Source organism: Alosa alosa, chromosome 18 (genome assembly GCF_017589495.1).
Source record: "Alosa alosa isolate M-15738 ecotype Scorff River chromosome 18, AALO_Geno_1.1, whole genome shotgun sequence".
In the NCBI taxonomy this organism is placed as follows: Eukaryota; Metazoa; Chordata; class Actinopteri; order Clupeiformes; family Clupeidae; genus Alosa; species Alosa alosa.
The window spans coordinates 7,994,030-8,009,029 of NC_063206.1; the positions used below are offsets into that span (position 1 = coordinate 7,994,030).

General features: G+C 40.7%; 1 protein-coding gene across 9 annotated transcripts in view; it reads right to left on the reverse strand.

Moving 5' to 3' along the window:
- ablim1a (actin binding LIM protein 1a) overlaps nucleotides 1-15,000 on the reverse strand; it is a 58,805-nt gene that overhangs the window by 21,637 nt on the left and 22,168 nt on the right. For all 9 annotated transcript variants that reach the window (XM_048269488.1, XM_048269483.1, XM_048269482.1 and 6 more), the window contains 3 exons: nucleotides 13,905-14,042; nucleotides 4,465-4,648; nucleotides 2,670-2,779 (listed from right to left, as the gene is read on the reverse strand). In XM_048269488.1, coding sequence (XP_048125445.1) covers nucleotides 2,670-2,779; nucleotides 4,465-4,648; nucleotides 13,905-14,042 — 432 coding nt within the window. The remainder of the gene's footprint in view (nucleotides 1-2,669; nucleotides 2,780-4,464; nucleotides 4,649-13,904; nucleotides 14,043-15,000) is intronic.

The window sequence follows — 15,000 nt, forward strand, 5'->3', positions numbered from 1 at the left end:
TCTTAAATTGGACATGCTCCCGCTGAGTGGATTGTGGGATTGCCCAGTCCATCAGCAATCCAGTTACATTTTGATTTACAGCTGACAGTTTATTGTAGAAATGAAATAGCACATTGCCATGTCAGTTTGTCTAATAGTGCTGTCCAGTGATATATTTCAAATCTATCTCCTCTCTGATGGATCGCTCTCTCCTAGCAGCTTTGCTAGCCTCGAAAGGTAAATAAATAATATTGACCAGGGAACACTACAAAAATGTCAAGAGAGGCATTAAAAGCAAAATGGCTGCTGCCTTCCCTTTTTTACACCTTGAATTATTTACATTTTTTTGTAAAATAAAATTATTTATTTTATTATTTACACAGTTCCATTGGAAACTGTGCAAAAGAAACGGAGAGTCTTAAATAGCAAATGCACTTGGGCATACATGACACTTCACATCTTCACATTCGAAACTAAGACCCAGATATCTTTTGTCTCTATCTCTTGTGTTTCTATAGCGATATGCGCTATTTCTGTGGCTAAAGGTAAAGTTGACTGGCATTTAGCAGACACTTTAATCCAAAGCGACGCAATTCGTAACAGCAGATTTGGAAAATGTTACGGCTACACCAAAAAACCCAAGTTGGTCCTGGGCTGTGCAGTGACATGGCACACGAAACTAAAATAAATGCAAATTACAGTTGCATTTAAAGATATACATAATAAGGAATTAGAATGTAAAAAAGGAATAGGATGTTCACATAATATCTATTTTACATTACTGTATCTATGTAATATAGGTCAACAACATAAAAAAGGAATTTTCAGAAATGGGGGAAAGGAGAAATGCAGGGATGATGTTCCTGCATATCTTGGACTTCCATCTTTGAAGAAGGCATGCTGTGTGTGAAGTGTTGGCATGTGTGTGTGTGTGTGTGTGTGTGTGTGTGTGTGTGTGTGTGTGTGTGTGTGTGTGTGTGTGTGTGTGTGTGTGTGTGTGTATGTGTGTGTGTGTGTGTGTGTGTGTCTGTGTGTGTGTATGTGTGTGGGGGGAGCAGGCCTTTTCCAGATGTCCCGTCTCACAAGCTAACCAAACCAAACCACTAGTAAATCCAAAAAAACTAACTACTAGTAAATCTAAAAACCAAACCACTAGTAAATCTAAAAACCAAACCACTAGTAAATCCAAAAATGTAATGGCGACTGCGCACCAATTCAAGCTATCCCAATGACATACATGTACATACTTTAAAGTGACAGGGACTACACATCAATTTGCATTGATATTTTAGACTTTTGAGTACACCACAACAAAACACAATTCAAACCAATGATCAGTGCAGGGTCCATTCCACTTCTATATCAAGAGATCATTTAAAACAGGTCTATGAATGGTTATGCACAGATAATATGGTAACACTTTACGGTAAGGGTACATGAATTATCATGAATTCATGCATGAATTAATTCATGATTTATGCACTACTTCATTCCTTTATATCTTATGAATCATCAGGAATCGACATGAGTTCATAGTCTCTCATTAATGATCTCATGCATGAACAACACATCAACTAAAGCATCAGGTACGGTGGGTCTATCATTATGATTTATGATTTCTTAAGCATGATCATCATGATTACATGAATGTCAGGGTAATTACCCAAGAGTTCATCATGTTTGTGGCCCCTCAACTAAAGTGTGAACAATGGGATGTGTTTAGAGAACTGCAAGTTGTGTTAAAATCAGAATTTGAGTAGTGATGACTACATTTTTGGCAGAAAAAGAAGTCATTATGATCATTCTCAAAATATCATAATGATGTGCCCACCATACTTAATGCTTTAGTTGATGTGTTGTTCATGTATGAGGTCATGAATGACAGACTATGAATTCATGTAAATTCATGAAGATTCATGATATATTAAGGAATAAAGTAATACATAAATCATGAATTAATTCATGTGTGAATTCATGATAATTCATGTACCCTTACTGTAAAGTGTTACCGATAATATTGTTTAGTCATATGTTTAGTCATAACTGAATGAACAGTGAACGCTTAAACAATGAGTTATACATTTTCCAACATGGCATTTGGCCCCATGTAGCTCTATATGGGCTTTCACCATTGAATACAGTTTGAAGGCAGCAAAGACAAGGAACCCTGAGCCTACAGGGAACCATTTATCAGAACCAAAGAACCATAGCAAGTTCAGATCCTCCCCATTAGCATATCACATTGGGACACTTAAAGACACACTATGCAGGTTTTTTAGCTTAATATGCAAGTTTTTAGCTTAATTTGCCTTCATTTAACAGCTTCAGAGTCATTGGAATGGTTATATGACTTTTTTCGGGTTGAATGGTGGCCGTCTCGCTTCCCCCTAGCGCCTGTGAACGGAAAAACCACCCTTGCAACAGTGCGCCGGCGGGCCGACGGTCTCAGTGTCAGGAAGTATAACGAGTTGCTTTACTGCATTCAAATACACACACATTCCAGGCACCGGCTAGAAAAAGGTAGCGATGGCGTTTCTCAGACATTTGTCATGACAGAGCCAGCGAAAAAGAAGCAAAAACCGAGAAAACAGTAAGGCCAATACTGCATAGTTTACCTTTAACTGTAAAACACGCAGTAATTTCCATAGATCCATGATTTCTACGTGCAAGAGTTGAGGAGTGAGTCCTACCACTGGATCCTGTGAAGTCCTTGGGCCCAGGCGACATGGGCTGGATGCAGTTCTGACACAGGCAGTCCTTGCCATTGAAGGTGACTCTGTCCCCCGCTGGAAACGGTCGTCTGTGAGGAAAAGTGCACGATCAATCTATCTATCTATCTCGACTATCTGTCTAACTATCTATCTATCTATCTATCTCAACTATCTATCTATCTATCTATCTATCTATCTATCTATCTATCTATCTATCTATTTATCTCGACTATCTATCTATCTATCTATCTATCTCAACTATCTGTCTAACTATCTATCTCTATATATCTATCTATCTCAACTATCTGTCAAACTATCTAGATATCTATCTATCTATCTTTCTCAACTATCTATATATCTATCCATCTGTCTCAACTATCTGTCTAACTAAATAGTAATCCCAACTATCTGTATAACTAACTATCACTTTTACTATCTGTCAAATTATCTATCTATCTCTCCAACCTTACTATTCTGTAACTGACCCTAGGCAGATGGGTCAAACACCATGTTCTATCAGCTCTACATCTTCCTATATGTATGCAATTTATCATGTTTTTAGACCTTGTTATTCATGGGCCTGACCCTTCTCAGATTGGTCACACCCTGTAAAAGTCATGAGACATGTGTAATGTTTTGCTTCCTATATGTATCTCCAATTCTACAGTTTTTTCTCAGTTGTTACCCATGGGCCTTTTCTCACATCACTGATTGTCTAACATTTGCACAGCACTTATGAGACATTTCTCAAAAGAATTAGTGGAAACTGCAAAAAATTACAGTTTTTAACCTGTTGCTTTGGTGCTTTTCTCACATCACTATTACAGTAACATTTGCACAGCACTTTCTCAAAAGAATTAGTGGAAACTGTTTATGAACAAGATAGTCGTTTATGAACAAGATAGTCAAATGGCTTTGTCATGTTTTCATTACGAAAGTTTATGTTCTTAGTGTTTTTCCATTCAAAAAAAGGTCAGAACTCGGTGACACTACCTGAAAATGTTCAAGACAGCACTATTCAGTACTTGTACAGCCATTTGAAAACTACAGTAAAGTTACAAATTGCTGTAGTTAGGGGAGTAAGTGAGTACAAGACACTGAATATGTACGTTTCACAGTTTTACTGTATATGCTTTTGCAATTCTACAGCATTGTGACTTTGATTCTGAATTTGATAACTAGTTAGCCAATTTTGTATGTAATGACTCAAGCAATGAAATGAAGACTATTAGTTTTATTGGGAACGACTATTCAGCATCCATAAGTATAGTTCATTTTGACTGACATAACAAAGCAACTGATACATGTTCAAAAGCATTTGCAATTTGTTCAGAGGAAGGAGAAATTGCTACTATGATGTGCACAAATGACTAAATGTTGTGGAGGTTGAACTAATAGTCATGAGAATTTTCATTTTGATCTGAGAAAAGCACCAAAGCGACTGAGAAAAACTGTAAATTGAAATTGAAATTAAATAGCTATCTCAACTATCTGTTTAACTATCTATCTCCCCTTTCTGTCAATCCTTTATGTCTGCTGTTTGCCCATACCACTATGCTGTAGGCCTACGTACCATATGGACAAGATATTCACACCCATTACTGTAATACAAGACCTCTGGGACCAATTTTGTGTATAAGGCTATGAACATAATTTCATATTTTTATTTTTTAATGCTTGTAATGACATCTTTGTAGTGTTGGCATGTGCTGTGTGAGTGAGTGTGATTAGATTCTGGTTCCCTGTGTGTGTGTGTGTGTGTGTGTGTCATTACTTGCAGATGGTGCAGACAAAGCAGCTGGGGTGGTATGTCTTCCCCAGCGCTGTGACCACCTCTCCCTCCACAAAGTCGCCACAGCTGTTGCAGCGGGTGCCATGGATACGCTGGTAGTCCAGAGTGCACAGGTAGTCTCCATTCTTCACAAAGAAGCCGCCCTGGGCCAGGTCACAGCCACACACTGCACACACACACACACACACACACACACACACACACACACACACACACACACACACACACACAAAAGTCACCAGACACACGTACACCGATCAGAGTTGAACTGAACACATGGAATACAACAGAAAGCACATCACAACAGTCATTAGACTCAGAGTGGGAAATGTCTACAGGATATGAGGAATCTTAGAGAAAGACAGCTGTCCCTCCAGTTTGCAATGCAATGCCACACCCTGTGGATGGTGCTTGATTAGAGCCAATTCCAGCCAAAAAGGAGGACAGTGACCCAAACCACAGCTGCAAACACCATGTAGGGGAGAAGCAGTCAGCTGGCATTCTGTCCTTAATGGAGTAGAATGGAAATGTGTAAGTCACCCCAAAGTTTTGAACAGTCAGTCAGAGGCGGACATCCGGGGTTCAGAAAGTTATAGTCCTGCCAAGTATTTGATCCAACCATTTAGTTAACCAGCGACCAGTGATATCACCTGTGTTAAGTGCACAGGTAGAACAAATATATGGCAGGACTTTTACTTTCTGGAACCGGGATGTTCGCCTCTGACTGCAGCATACTGTATATGTAACTGTAGGCAATATTTCCATAAACATTTATTTTGTTCAAGGGAAATCTACCAAACCCGCTACTCAACTGTTTGGGTGAAGACATAAGGAAAATATTCCACAACACGCCACAGTTTTCATACAAAATCAAACATTATACTGTATATGTACTGTAACAACAGGTGTTGAACTGTCAGTTCTTGACTCAGTTCAAGACTCAAGATCTGACAGCAGATGGGGCACAAGCACTCATACACTAGTCCAACCACTGGACACTAGTCTAACTTGAGCACTAGGACAATAGTCTAACCTGAGCACTAGGACACTAGTCTACAGTAAGCTGAGCACTAGAACACTAGTCTATCCTAAGCACTAGGACACTGGTCTAACCATTAGAACACTACACTCTTAAAGGGACACCAGGCAAGCCTGATGCTGTTTCTCTACAAAGCTCCCCCTAGCGTCTGTACGCATCGATACGTGTGCGAGCCCTCGCTCGGTCTGAAGCTCTTTTCCTTTTCTTTGCATCTTCCGTCAAGGGTTTTCATTGCTTCTTCGCTGGCTCTGCCATTATACACACGTTTGCAACAATCGCTAGTGTTTCGTTAGCCTGCCTCTGTGCTGAGGATGCAGGATGTCTGAGACTTTGTGAGACTGAAGGTCGGCGGGTCGGATACACCGAACTTGCAAGCGGGATATTCTTCCTACAGGCAGTAGGGGCGGGCGAGAGAGTCTTCATTCGCCCTGTAATGAGTCATTTAACCATATACCGACTTACATAAAAACGTTGCCTAGTGTCCCTTTAAAACAAATGTGTTGTCCGTATCTGAACAACAAGTTGTGTTTTCAACACATTAGTTTTAAGAGTGCAGTCCAAGCTGAGCACTAGGACACTAGTCTAACCTGAACACTAGAACACAAGTCTATCCTGAACACTAGAACACAAGTCTATCCTGAGCACTAGGACACAAGTAACCATCAGAACACTAGTCTAACCTGAACACTAGGACACAAGTCTATCCTGAGCACTAGGACACTAGTCTAACCTGAACACTAGAACATAAGTCTATCCTGAGCACTAGGACACAAGTAACCATCAGAACACTAGTCTAACCATCAGAACACTACTCTAACCATTAGAACACTAGTCTAACCTGAGCACTAGGACACTAAGGACACAAAGAGTATATATACTTATACTTATACTTACTTATACTAGTCTAACCATTAGAACACTAGTCTATCCTGAGCACTAGAACACTCGTGTAACCACTAGAACACTAGTCTAACCACTAGAACACTGGTTTAACCTGAGCACTAGGACACTAGTCTAACCTGAACACTAGAACACTAGTCTAACCTGAACACTAGTCTAAACTGAGCACTAGGACACTAGTCTAACCTGAACACTAGAACACTAGTCTAACCATTAGAACACTAGTCAATCCTGAGCACTAGGACACTAGTCTAACCACTGGAACACTAGTCAAACCTGAACACTAGAACACTAGTCTAACCATTAGAACACTAGTCTAACCTGAGCACTAGGACACTAGCCTAACCATTAGAACACTAGTCTAACCTGAGCACTAGGACACTAGTCTAACCACTAGAACACTAGTCTAACCTGAACACTAGGACACTAGTCTAACCTGAACACTAGAACACTAGTCTAACCACTAGAACACTAGTCTAACCTGAGCACTAGGACACTGGTATAACCATTAGAACACTAGTCTAACCTGAGCATGTGTCTTGTGTTAAGTCTTATCTGAACAGCATGGCATCATACACTTACATTCTAAAGATATTAAGCCAAAATGGATGGCCATGTAAGGTCATATTGGCACAATTGAAGCGAGGACTGCTCACTACTGAACATTTTTGTTTACATCTGTGCCATTTTTTAGCATCTTATGGTGGCTTCACTTTTGACAGAGCATATGCTGTCCACTATTTCTTACATTCATTGAATCTAACCTTTGCCAAAAATAGCTTTAGAATACTAGTCTGCCGTGTGCAAGAACACCGGTCAAACCAGCATGCCAAGACCCACACAGAAATAACAGGGTTTGGCTCCGTTTCCAGCACTGCTTTTAGCATCACACGATGAGTCATTCTTCAGAGAAATGTCTTCCTGTAATCCATTTTAAGTGTGTAACACATCCTGTAAAAATAATTTCCACTTCATATGACTTGACCAAGCTGTCCACTACATTTTGTACATCTCTTTAACGACACACCAGAACATCACAGAGACTAAATTCGGACCTAAACACTACGGACATTACACCTGAAAGCATAAACCTCAATATATGTATAGCACAGCTGGTACCACAAGTGGTGTCCAGCCTCATTGAGAGAGTTGCGCAGCCAGTGTTGGAAAACTAGCTCAGTGAGCCACAGGCTTGTCTGGTGCTCTTGAACTGCAGGGAACCGTTATGTAACCGACACCCAGCGCAGCATCTCACGGCTCTTCTGTCTGCAGGCCTGTTCCAGCTAAGCGCCTAAGTCATGCTAGCAAACTGCAGCAGCCCTTTTGTTTGACGCTGGGCCAAATCTCTGAGAACCGTCTGCCATAATGATATCGACAAAAACACCAAGATGTAAACAAAGACTTCTACAGTTGTATTACACACAGACGCAAAAAACACAAACACACACACACACACATACATGCACACAAAAAACATACACAGACAGATCTGAATGGATGACTTTCATCAACATCCCAATCACATGTTGCGGACAAAGTTACCGGCGGGTGTTTAAATAGCAGCGAGACACATCATCTGAGATGAAGGGATGTTCTGTTTCTCAGGGAATCAATATCCCTCTGTGCTGTCTGTGCATTATGCAAGGAGGAACCCGGTGAGTTACAGGAAGCAACAGCAGAGAATTGCTCTTTCTCCCCTGCTCATTGATCCAAGCATCCTGACCAAGGATAGATTCTGTTTTAGTCAGCGAGTGGAGATGTAATGCTTTTCCAGTAATGCAGCGCATGAGTGAGATGCAGATACAGTATTGCTCAGTGTCAAATGTAGTCCTTTTTGTCCTGATAAACTCATTCAGCCATTTCAGGCTTAAATAGCACCATAAATACACAGCATGCCGTGTGACTGAAATGGACACAGGGTACTGTATGTTGATACAGTTAATGAACCTCCCTTCTACAGGATGTTGGGAGTCTCTGTTTTTCCCCACAGAGAGGCTGTTAACTGCAGCAGTATAACAAATTCTAAAGTCTGGCTACAGATACAGATACAAACTCCACTTACACTTCATTTCACTATAATAAACACACAGACCCCAGACAATGCACAACTGACATCCATTCTTACAATGCACAACTGACATCCATTCTTACAATGCACAACTGACATCCATTCTTATCGGCTCAGAGAGCAAATGATAATACAGCTGAAACAGAGCAAAGATCCTGTGTCCATCACGTCTGAAGATCAGCACACATCCCGCTGTACTCTATCTAATCCAAGTAGTGGGTTCACGTTTACGAAAAATTATGGAAAAATGCAGAAAATCAAATGAAAGGTTTGGAGTCGTGTGTAAACGTGATTGACACAACATATGGTTATATTTCTTTTTCAATTAAAAACTTTAGGCCTACACACAAAAAGTCCTAAATGTCACAACATTTCTGACCAAATATGTGACATCACAAGGTATTTCTCAGTCTTTGTTCTGTATTTCTCAGTTTTAAATTTCAAAAAATATATATATTTTTGCAAAATATTCCACATATTTCTAATGTTTTCAATGTGCTGAAGCTTGCCGGGCATGAATCCATTTATTACCCACAAATCATAGAGTTATCATAGAGTATTTCAGAAACTTACTCTAACTTTTGTCAACACATGCATGGGTAACTAACAACAGCCAACTTGTGCCGATGCAGGTGATCCAATTAGCATCAATTTGCCCTTTGTCTTCTGGCTTTGTGGATTTAAAATAGAATCTGGACACATCCAGTGGGATAAAAGACGGCCTTTTAAGACCTCTGACAGGCTGACAGTCAGACAGACAGCAGGCACCAGTCCCTTCTTGAATCTGGAGCCTGGACACACACACACACACACACACACACACACACACACACACACACACACACACACACACACACACACACACACACACACACACACGTGTCTTTGGACTAGGCCCACTGTAGTGAGCGGTGTTGTGCAGTGCTATGTTGACTGTAGGGATGTAACGATTACCGGTATAATGGTAAACCGCGATAAAAATGTTGACGATAACAATTACTGTTTTCATTTCAAATATCATGATTATCACAGATGATTACCACGGTGTGAAAACCGCGTGTTTAATCCTTCCCAGCTTCATCCAAGCCTGCTTTTGACATACAGTAGGCCTGGTACAATAAAACAAAACTGGTACCCTACTGATTCTGTTATCTACTTGATGGATTTAATTGTGGCACAAAGCCAATTAAACATGACCAAGGAAAAAGTGAACGGGACAACACAATGCCACGGTAACGTTATGCTATGAATTAAGAATGCTCAGCTCAGCCAGGTTTGTTTGTGGAGGGCATATTTTCATTCACATTCAGGATGTAGGCCTATGAATGTGAATGAAAATATGCCCTTCTCCCGTAGCAATAGGCCACCTTAAAATGCACCAGAATAAAAGAATCACATCTACTCAGTAACAATTTTTTTAACCTCCCTCAGCACCCCCTCTATGAGCGTGGTTAAATTTTGCACTTTTGATAAGGTTTTGCCTATATTTAGTAATAGTAAATGCTGTCACACTTTTTGAAACTATTTCAGCTTGTGCAGGCCTTTTAGTCCTTTTGTGAACATATTGAACACACTTTTAAAAATACCGCGATAATACCGAAAACCGTGATCATTTTGGTCACTATGACCGTGAGGTTAAATTTTCATATCGTTACATCCCTAGTTGACTGTAGTGGTTTCTTGTAGTTAAAGGGACACCAGGCAACGTTTTCATGTTAATTACTCATCTTCGTAAGTCAGTATATGGTTAAATGACTCATTACAGGGTGAATGAAGGCTCTCTCGCCCGCCCCTACTGCCTGTAGGAAGAATATCCCGCTTGCCCGTTCAGTGTATCGTAACCGCCGACCGAAGCAGGATCAGTTTACATCCTGCATCCACAGCACAGAGGCAGGCTAATGAAACGCTAGCGATTGTTGCAAACGTGTGTATAATGGCAGAGCTGGCGAAGAAGCAGCGAAAACCCTTGACAGAAGATGCAAAGAAAAGGAAAAGAGCTTCAGACCGAGCGAGGGGGAGTTTCGTAGAGAAAAAGCATCAGGCTGGTGTCCCTTTAAAGACAGATTTGCGGACCGGGTCTGCAAAGCTGCTCCTATTGACCTCAGCTGCTAAGGCTGTTAACGCTAATGTATGCAGGGCCTTTTTTAACACCAATCTAAGTGTGGCCTTGTAGCAGCCACAGTCCCACACACACACACACACACACACACACACACACACACACACACACACACACACACACACATACACAGTGCAGTGATGAACCAAACAACAGCCTCTGTACACTGTACACTGCGTTCTTTGCCTCAGTCTAATCAAGACAGGCAGAGGTTTCTGATTGGTCATATGGGGATTTGGGAGTTAAGAGCAAGCTCGCTGGGAGTGTATGTAGCATATTGACAATAAAAGTTCTGATGTTCTTTTGTAAGCGAATTTGGAAATACGCTATCTGCACAAATCCATGCAATATCATTATCAATTTATGTCCCAAAACGGACGCAGAACATCCCATTTTCAATTTTCCGTAATGGCAAATCAGGTTTATGCCAGTGATTGCCAAATGTCCGATTGAGTTTGCAAAGTCAGAGCAGGGCAAGAATAAGGTTTAATTGGATGTGGACGGTGGCTTGCCCAACATGATGAGATTTGGCGCTCACACTGGAAGCAAATTAATTCTGTTACACCACCATCAGAGACATCTTATCAAATGCTGGGCAGGAAAGAGGCTTCTATTTCAGGCATCCCTGGCACGCTTTGCTTACAAAAATAGCTTTTATTGTTACTGTATGACAGTTTCTATGGGACGAGGTCCGAATGAAAAATATACTAATGAAAACTATAATTTAAACTGCAAAACAATATAAAATATAATACATAAATAGCTCTAATCTTTAACAGGAGTGTCTGTAAACATAATATGTACATATACGTTGTAGTTCATTAATATTCACCATCGGTTATTCTATTAAATTATTCCACATTACCTTAACTACAAGAAACCACTGCAGTCAACGTAGCACCGCTCACTACAGTGGGCCTAGTCTAAAGATTGTGACCGTAAGGATCGAAGAGATGCTAATCTTAGCATGTGTGTGTGTGTGTGTGTGTGTGTGTGTGTGTGTGTGTGTGTGTGTGTGTGTGTGTGTGTGTGTGTGTGTGTGTGTGTGTGTGTGCATGTGTGTGTGTGTGCATGTGTGTGTGTGTGTGTGCATGTGTGTGTGTGTGTGTGTGTGTGCATGTGTGTGTGTGTGTGTGTGTGTGTGGGACTGTGGCTGCTACAAGGCCACACTTAGATTGGTGTTAAAAAAGGTCCTGCCATACATTAGCGTTAACAGCCTTAGCAGCTGAGGTCAATAAACAGGAGCAGCTCTGCCGACCTGGTCCGCAAATCTGCGGCTGGCTTGAGGCAAGGAGTAGGAGGAGAGGGAGAAGTAAGAGGGCCTATCTGCAGACTGCTGAAATATTTATACTCAGTCTAAAATTGGAAAGCTTTGGACAAATGAGCTATTATTATATCGGCCACAATATATTATTTTTAGGGGGTCTGATCTCACATAAGTTTGCAAACAGAATAATGAACTTATGTCCTGGTCAAGCTGCTGATTGACACATGTTGTTGTTTCCACAAATAGAGACACATATAATCACTTGAATCACACAAGAGCGTGTCAATCTGACTAACCACATGAAAGTGCTTTCTACTATCCCTATTACAGTGATTACTATTAATTAATGCACCACTCAAAACATCAGAGAAAACGGCTCTGTTCTTGTATATTTGTGATAAGTTTCATATGGTCCAATGCAATAAGGTTTTGGTCTCATTCCAAACATGCTATCCATGCTGTGACAACATATTTACTTGCATCAATAACTGTACTGGGGTAGTGGTGGTCCACCTTTGGCTTGAAAGTTCAGATTCAGTAGACTTTATATCAAGAGTAGCTAAAAATACGTCTTTGTGTATTTGACAAATCAAGCCCTCAAGGTATCAGCATATTAAAACTTGATCTACTCTGTAAATGTGACAAATCACAATGGAACAACCTCCCCCATTAGTTTACGGGGATTTTTCTTTGATGCTCACATGAAAAGTCACTCAAATCCTAGATAAAAACCCTCATTGAAGATTCAGTCCATGGTTCAAATGTGATAACTTTTTGTCAGATTTGACCAACTACTCATGACAGTCAATACATTGCTTCAGCAGCATGGAAGGTAAGGGTGAAAATTTGATTGAGATTAAATATCAACAGATTGACATCAAATATCAACAGATCAAATATCAACGGATTGAGATTAAATATCAACAGATTGACATCAAATATCAACAGATCAAATATCAACAGATTGAGGTCAAATATCAGCAGATTGGGGTGTGCTGTGGCACAACTGGCTACAGCACCCATACTACATGGAGCACAGGGTTAGAGACCGACCCAGGTCATTTCCTGATCGCACCCCACCTCTCTCTCCCACTCACTTCACTGTTCTGTCAGATTAAAGGCATAAACGTACCTGTTAGCAATTTGTTTATCTGGGTTCACCCAGTCTACCAGAATCATGGACTTGTGATTTAATATCATGAGTAGACGTTTTTCATTATATATCTGACACTGACCTGTACAAGTGAGTTACTTTATCTGTGAAGCCTTACACACTCACCTTTACAGGTGAAGTACTTTACCCATAAAGAATACCACAGCCTCCTTTAAAGCACTTTATATGTGAACTCTTACGGTGAAGCACTTTATATGTGAACTCTTATAGTGAAGTACTTTATCTTTCAACTCTTATACTCACCTCTACAGGTGAACCATTTTATCTGTGAGGTCTAACAAATTCACCTTTACATGTGAAGCATTTTACCTGTGAAGTCTTATACACTCACGTCTAATAGTGAAGAATTTTATCTGTGAGGTCTTACAAATTCACCTTTACATGTGAAGCATTTTACCTGTGAAGTCTTATACACTCACGTCTACTAGTGAAGAATTTTATCTGTGAGGTCTTACACACACACACACATTTACAGGTTAAGCACTTTACAGTACCTGTGAGGTCTTACACACACACCTTTACAGGTGAAGCATTTTACCTGTGAAGTCTTATACACTCACCTCTACAAGTGAAGAATTTTATCTGTGAGGTCTTACACACACACACACATATACAGGTTAAGCACTTTACCTGTGAGGTCTTACACTCTGTGAGGTCTTACACACACACACACATATACAGGTTAAGCACTTTACCTGTGAGGTCTTACACACTCACCTTCACAGGTGAAGCATTTTACCTGTGAAGTCTTATACACTCACCTCTACAAGTGAAGAATTTTATCTGTGAGGTCTTACACACACACACACACATTTACTGGTGATGCCCTTTACCTATGAAGTCTTACACACTCACCTTTACAGGTGAAGCACTTGATGTGGAAGTGCCTGTTCTGCACCCGCAGCACCTCTCCCTTGCATAGCTCTCCACACTTGTAGCACTGGATCAAAGGCTTCTCCGTCGGGTGGTGGTGTGTCTCCTTGGTATGGGCCACTGTCAAAGGACAACAACAACAGAACTGCTGTTAGGAGGCATCTTAAGAAATCCCATCTGGAGCTCAGCGGCTATGATTGTTTATCGTGCACTCAATTCCTCCTGACCCTTGCCTGGGTGGAGTCTGGACGGTGGTGGTCAAGCAGTTAGGGATTTGAGATTTGATCTCTCAAATGGAACACCTGAAGGTTGTGAGTGGACATGAGTGGCAGCTAAATAGGGGGTTCTGGGGCACAAGTTACAGCGTCCATCCATACCCACCCCCTCTCTTTCACCCGCTTCCTGTCGATCTTCACTGTGCTATCTAATTAAAGGTAACACACCCCCCTCCCCCAAAAAAAATATACATATAAATAGTGTTAGTATTAGCTAAATGAATAATAATGTTATTAAAAATGAACAACTTGTTTGACCACACAGTATTCACAGACACACAGAGTCACAGTATTCTGGAATATTCACAGTTAACAGGAGATCATTATTCAAGTATTATGGAATATTCACAGTAACAGGAGATTATTATTCAAGCCAGCTCTCTTCCATTCTCAGTTCTCAGGTATTAATATGCTGAAATCATGCGTTTGTTGTTCATCATCATATACGACTTCCATACTCTGAATGATACATATTTATTGGAAATAGTCCAATAAAAATGTAACCTGACCCTAGCCAGATGAATTTCGCTCCGCCTAGCTCCATTCATCCATCTGGAAACGATCCATTGAAGTGTTGCTTCAGAAGGCTGGGCCTAATAAAAAAATGCTTGCATATGATTGAATAAGCCACTTGTCCGTCATCTATTGACATGCTACTTCAACCACTCACATCGAAGCCAACCCGTGACAGTAATAACAGTCTCACAGTCGCTTCTACGCTATGTCACATCTGCGCTGCCCTGCGTCCTGATTGGCTGTACCATAAAATCGGTTGCAGAAATCACTCTCAATGGAAGAGGTCC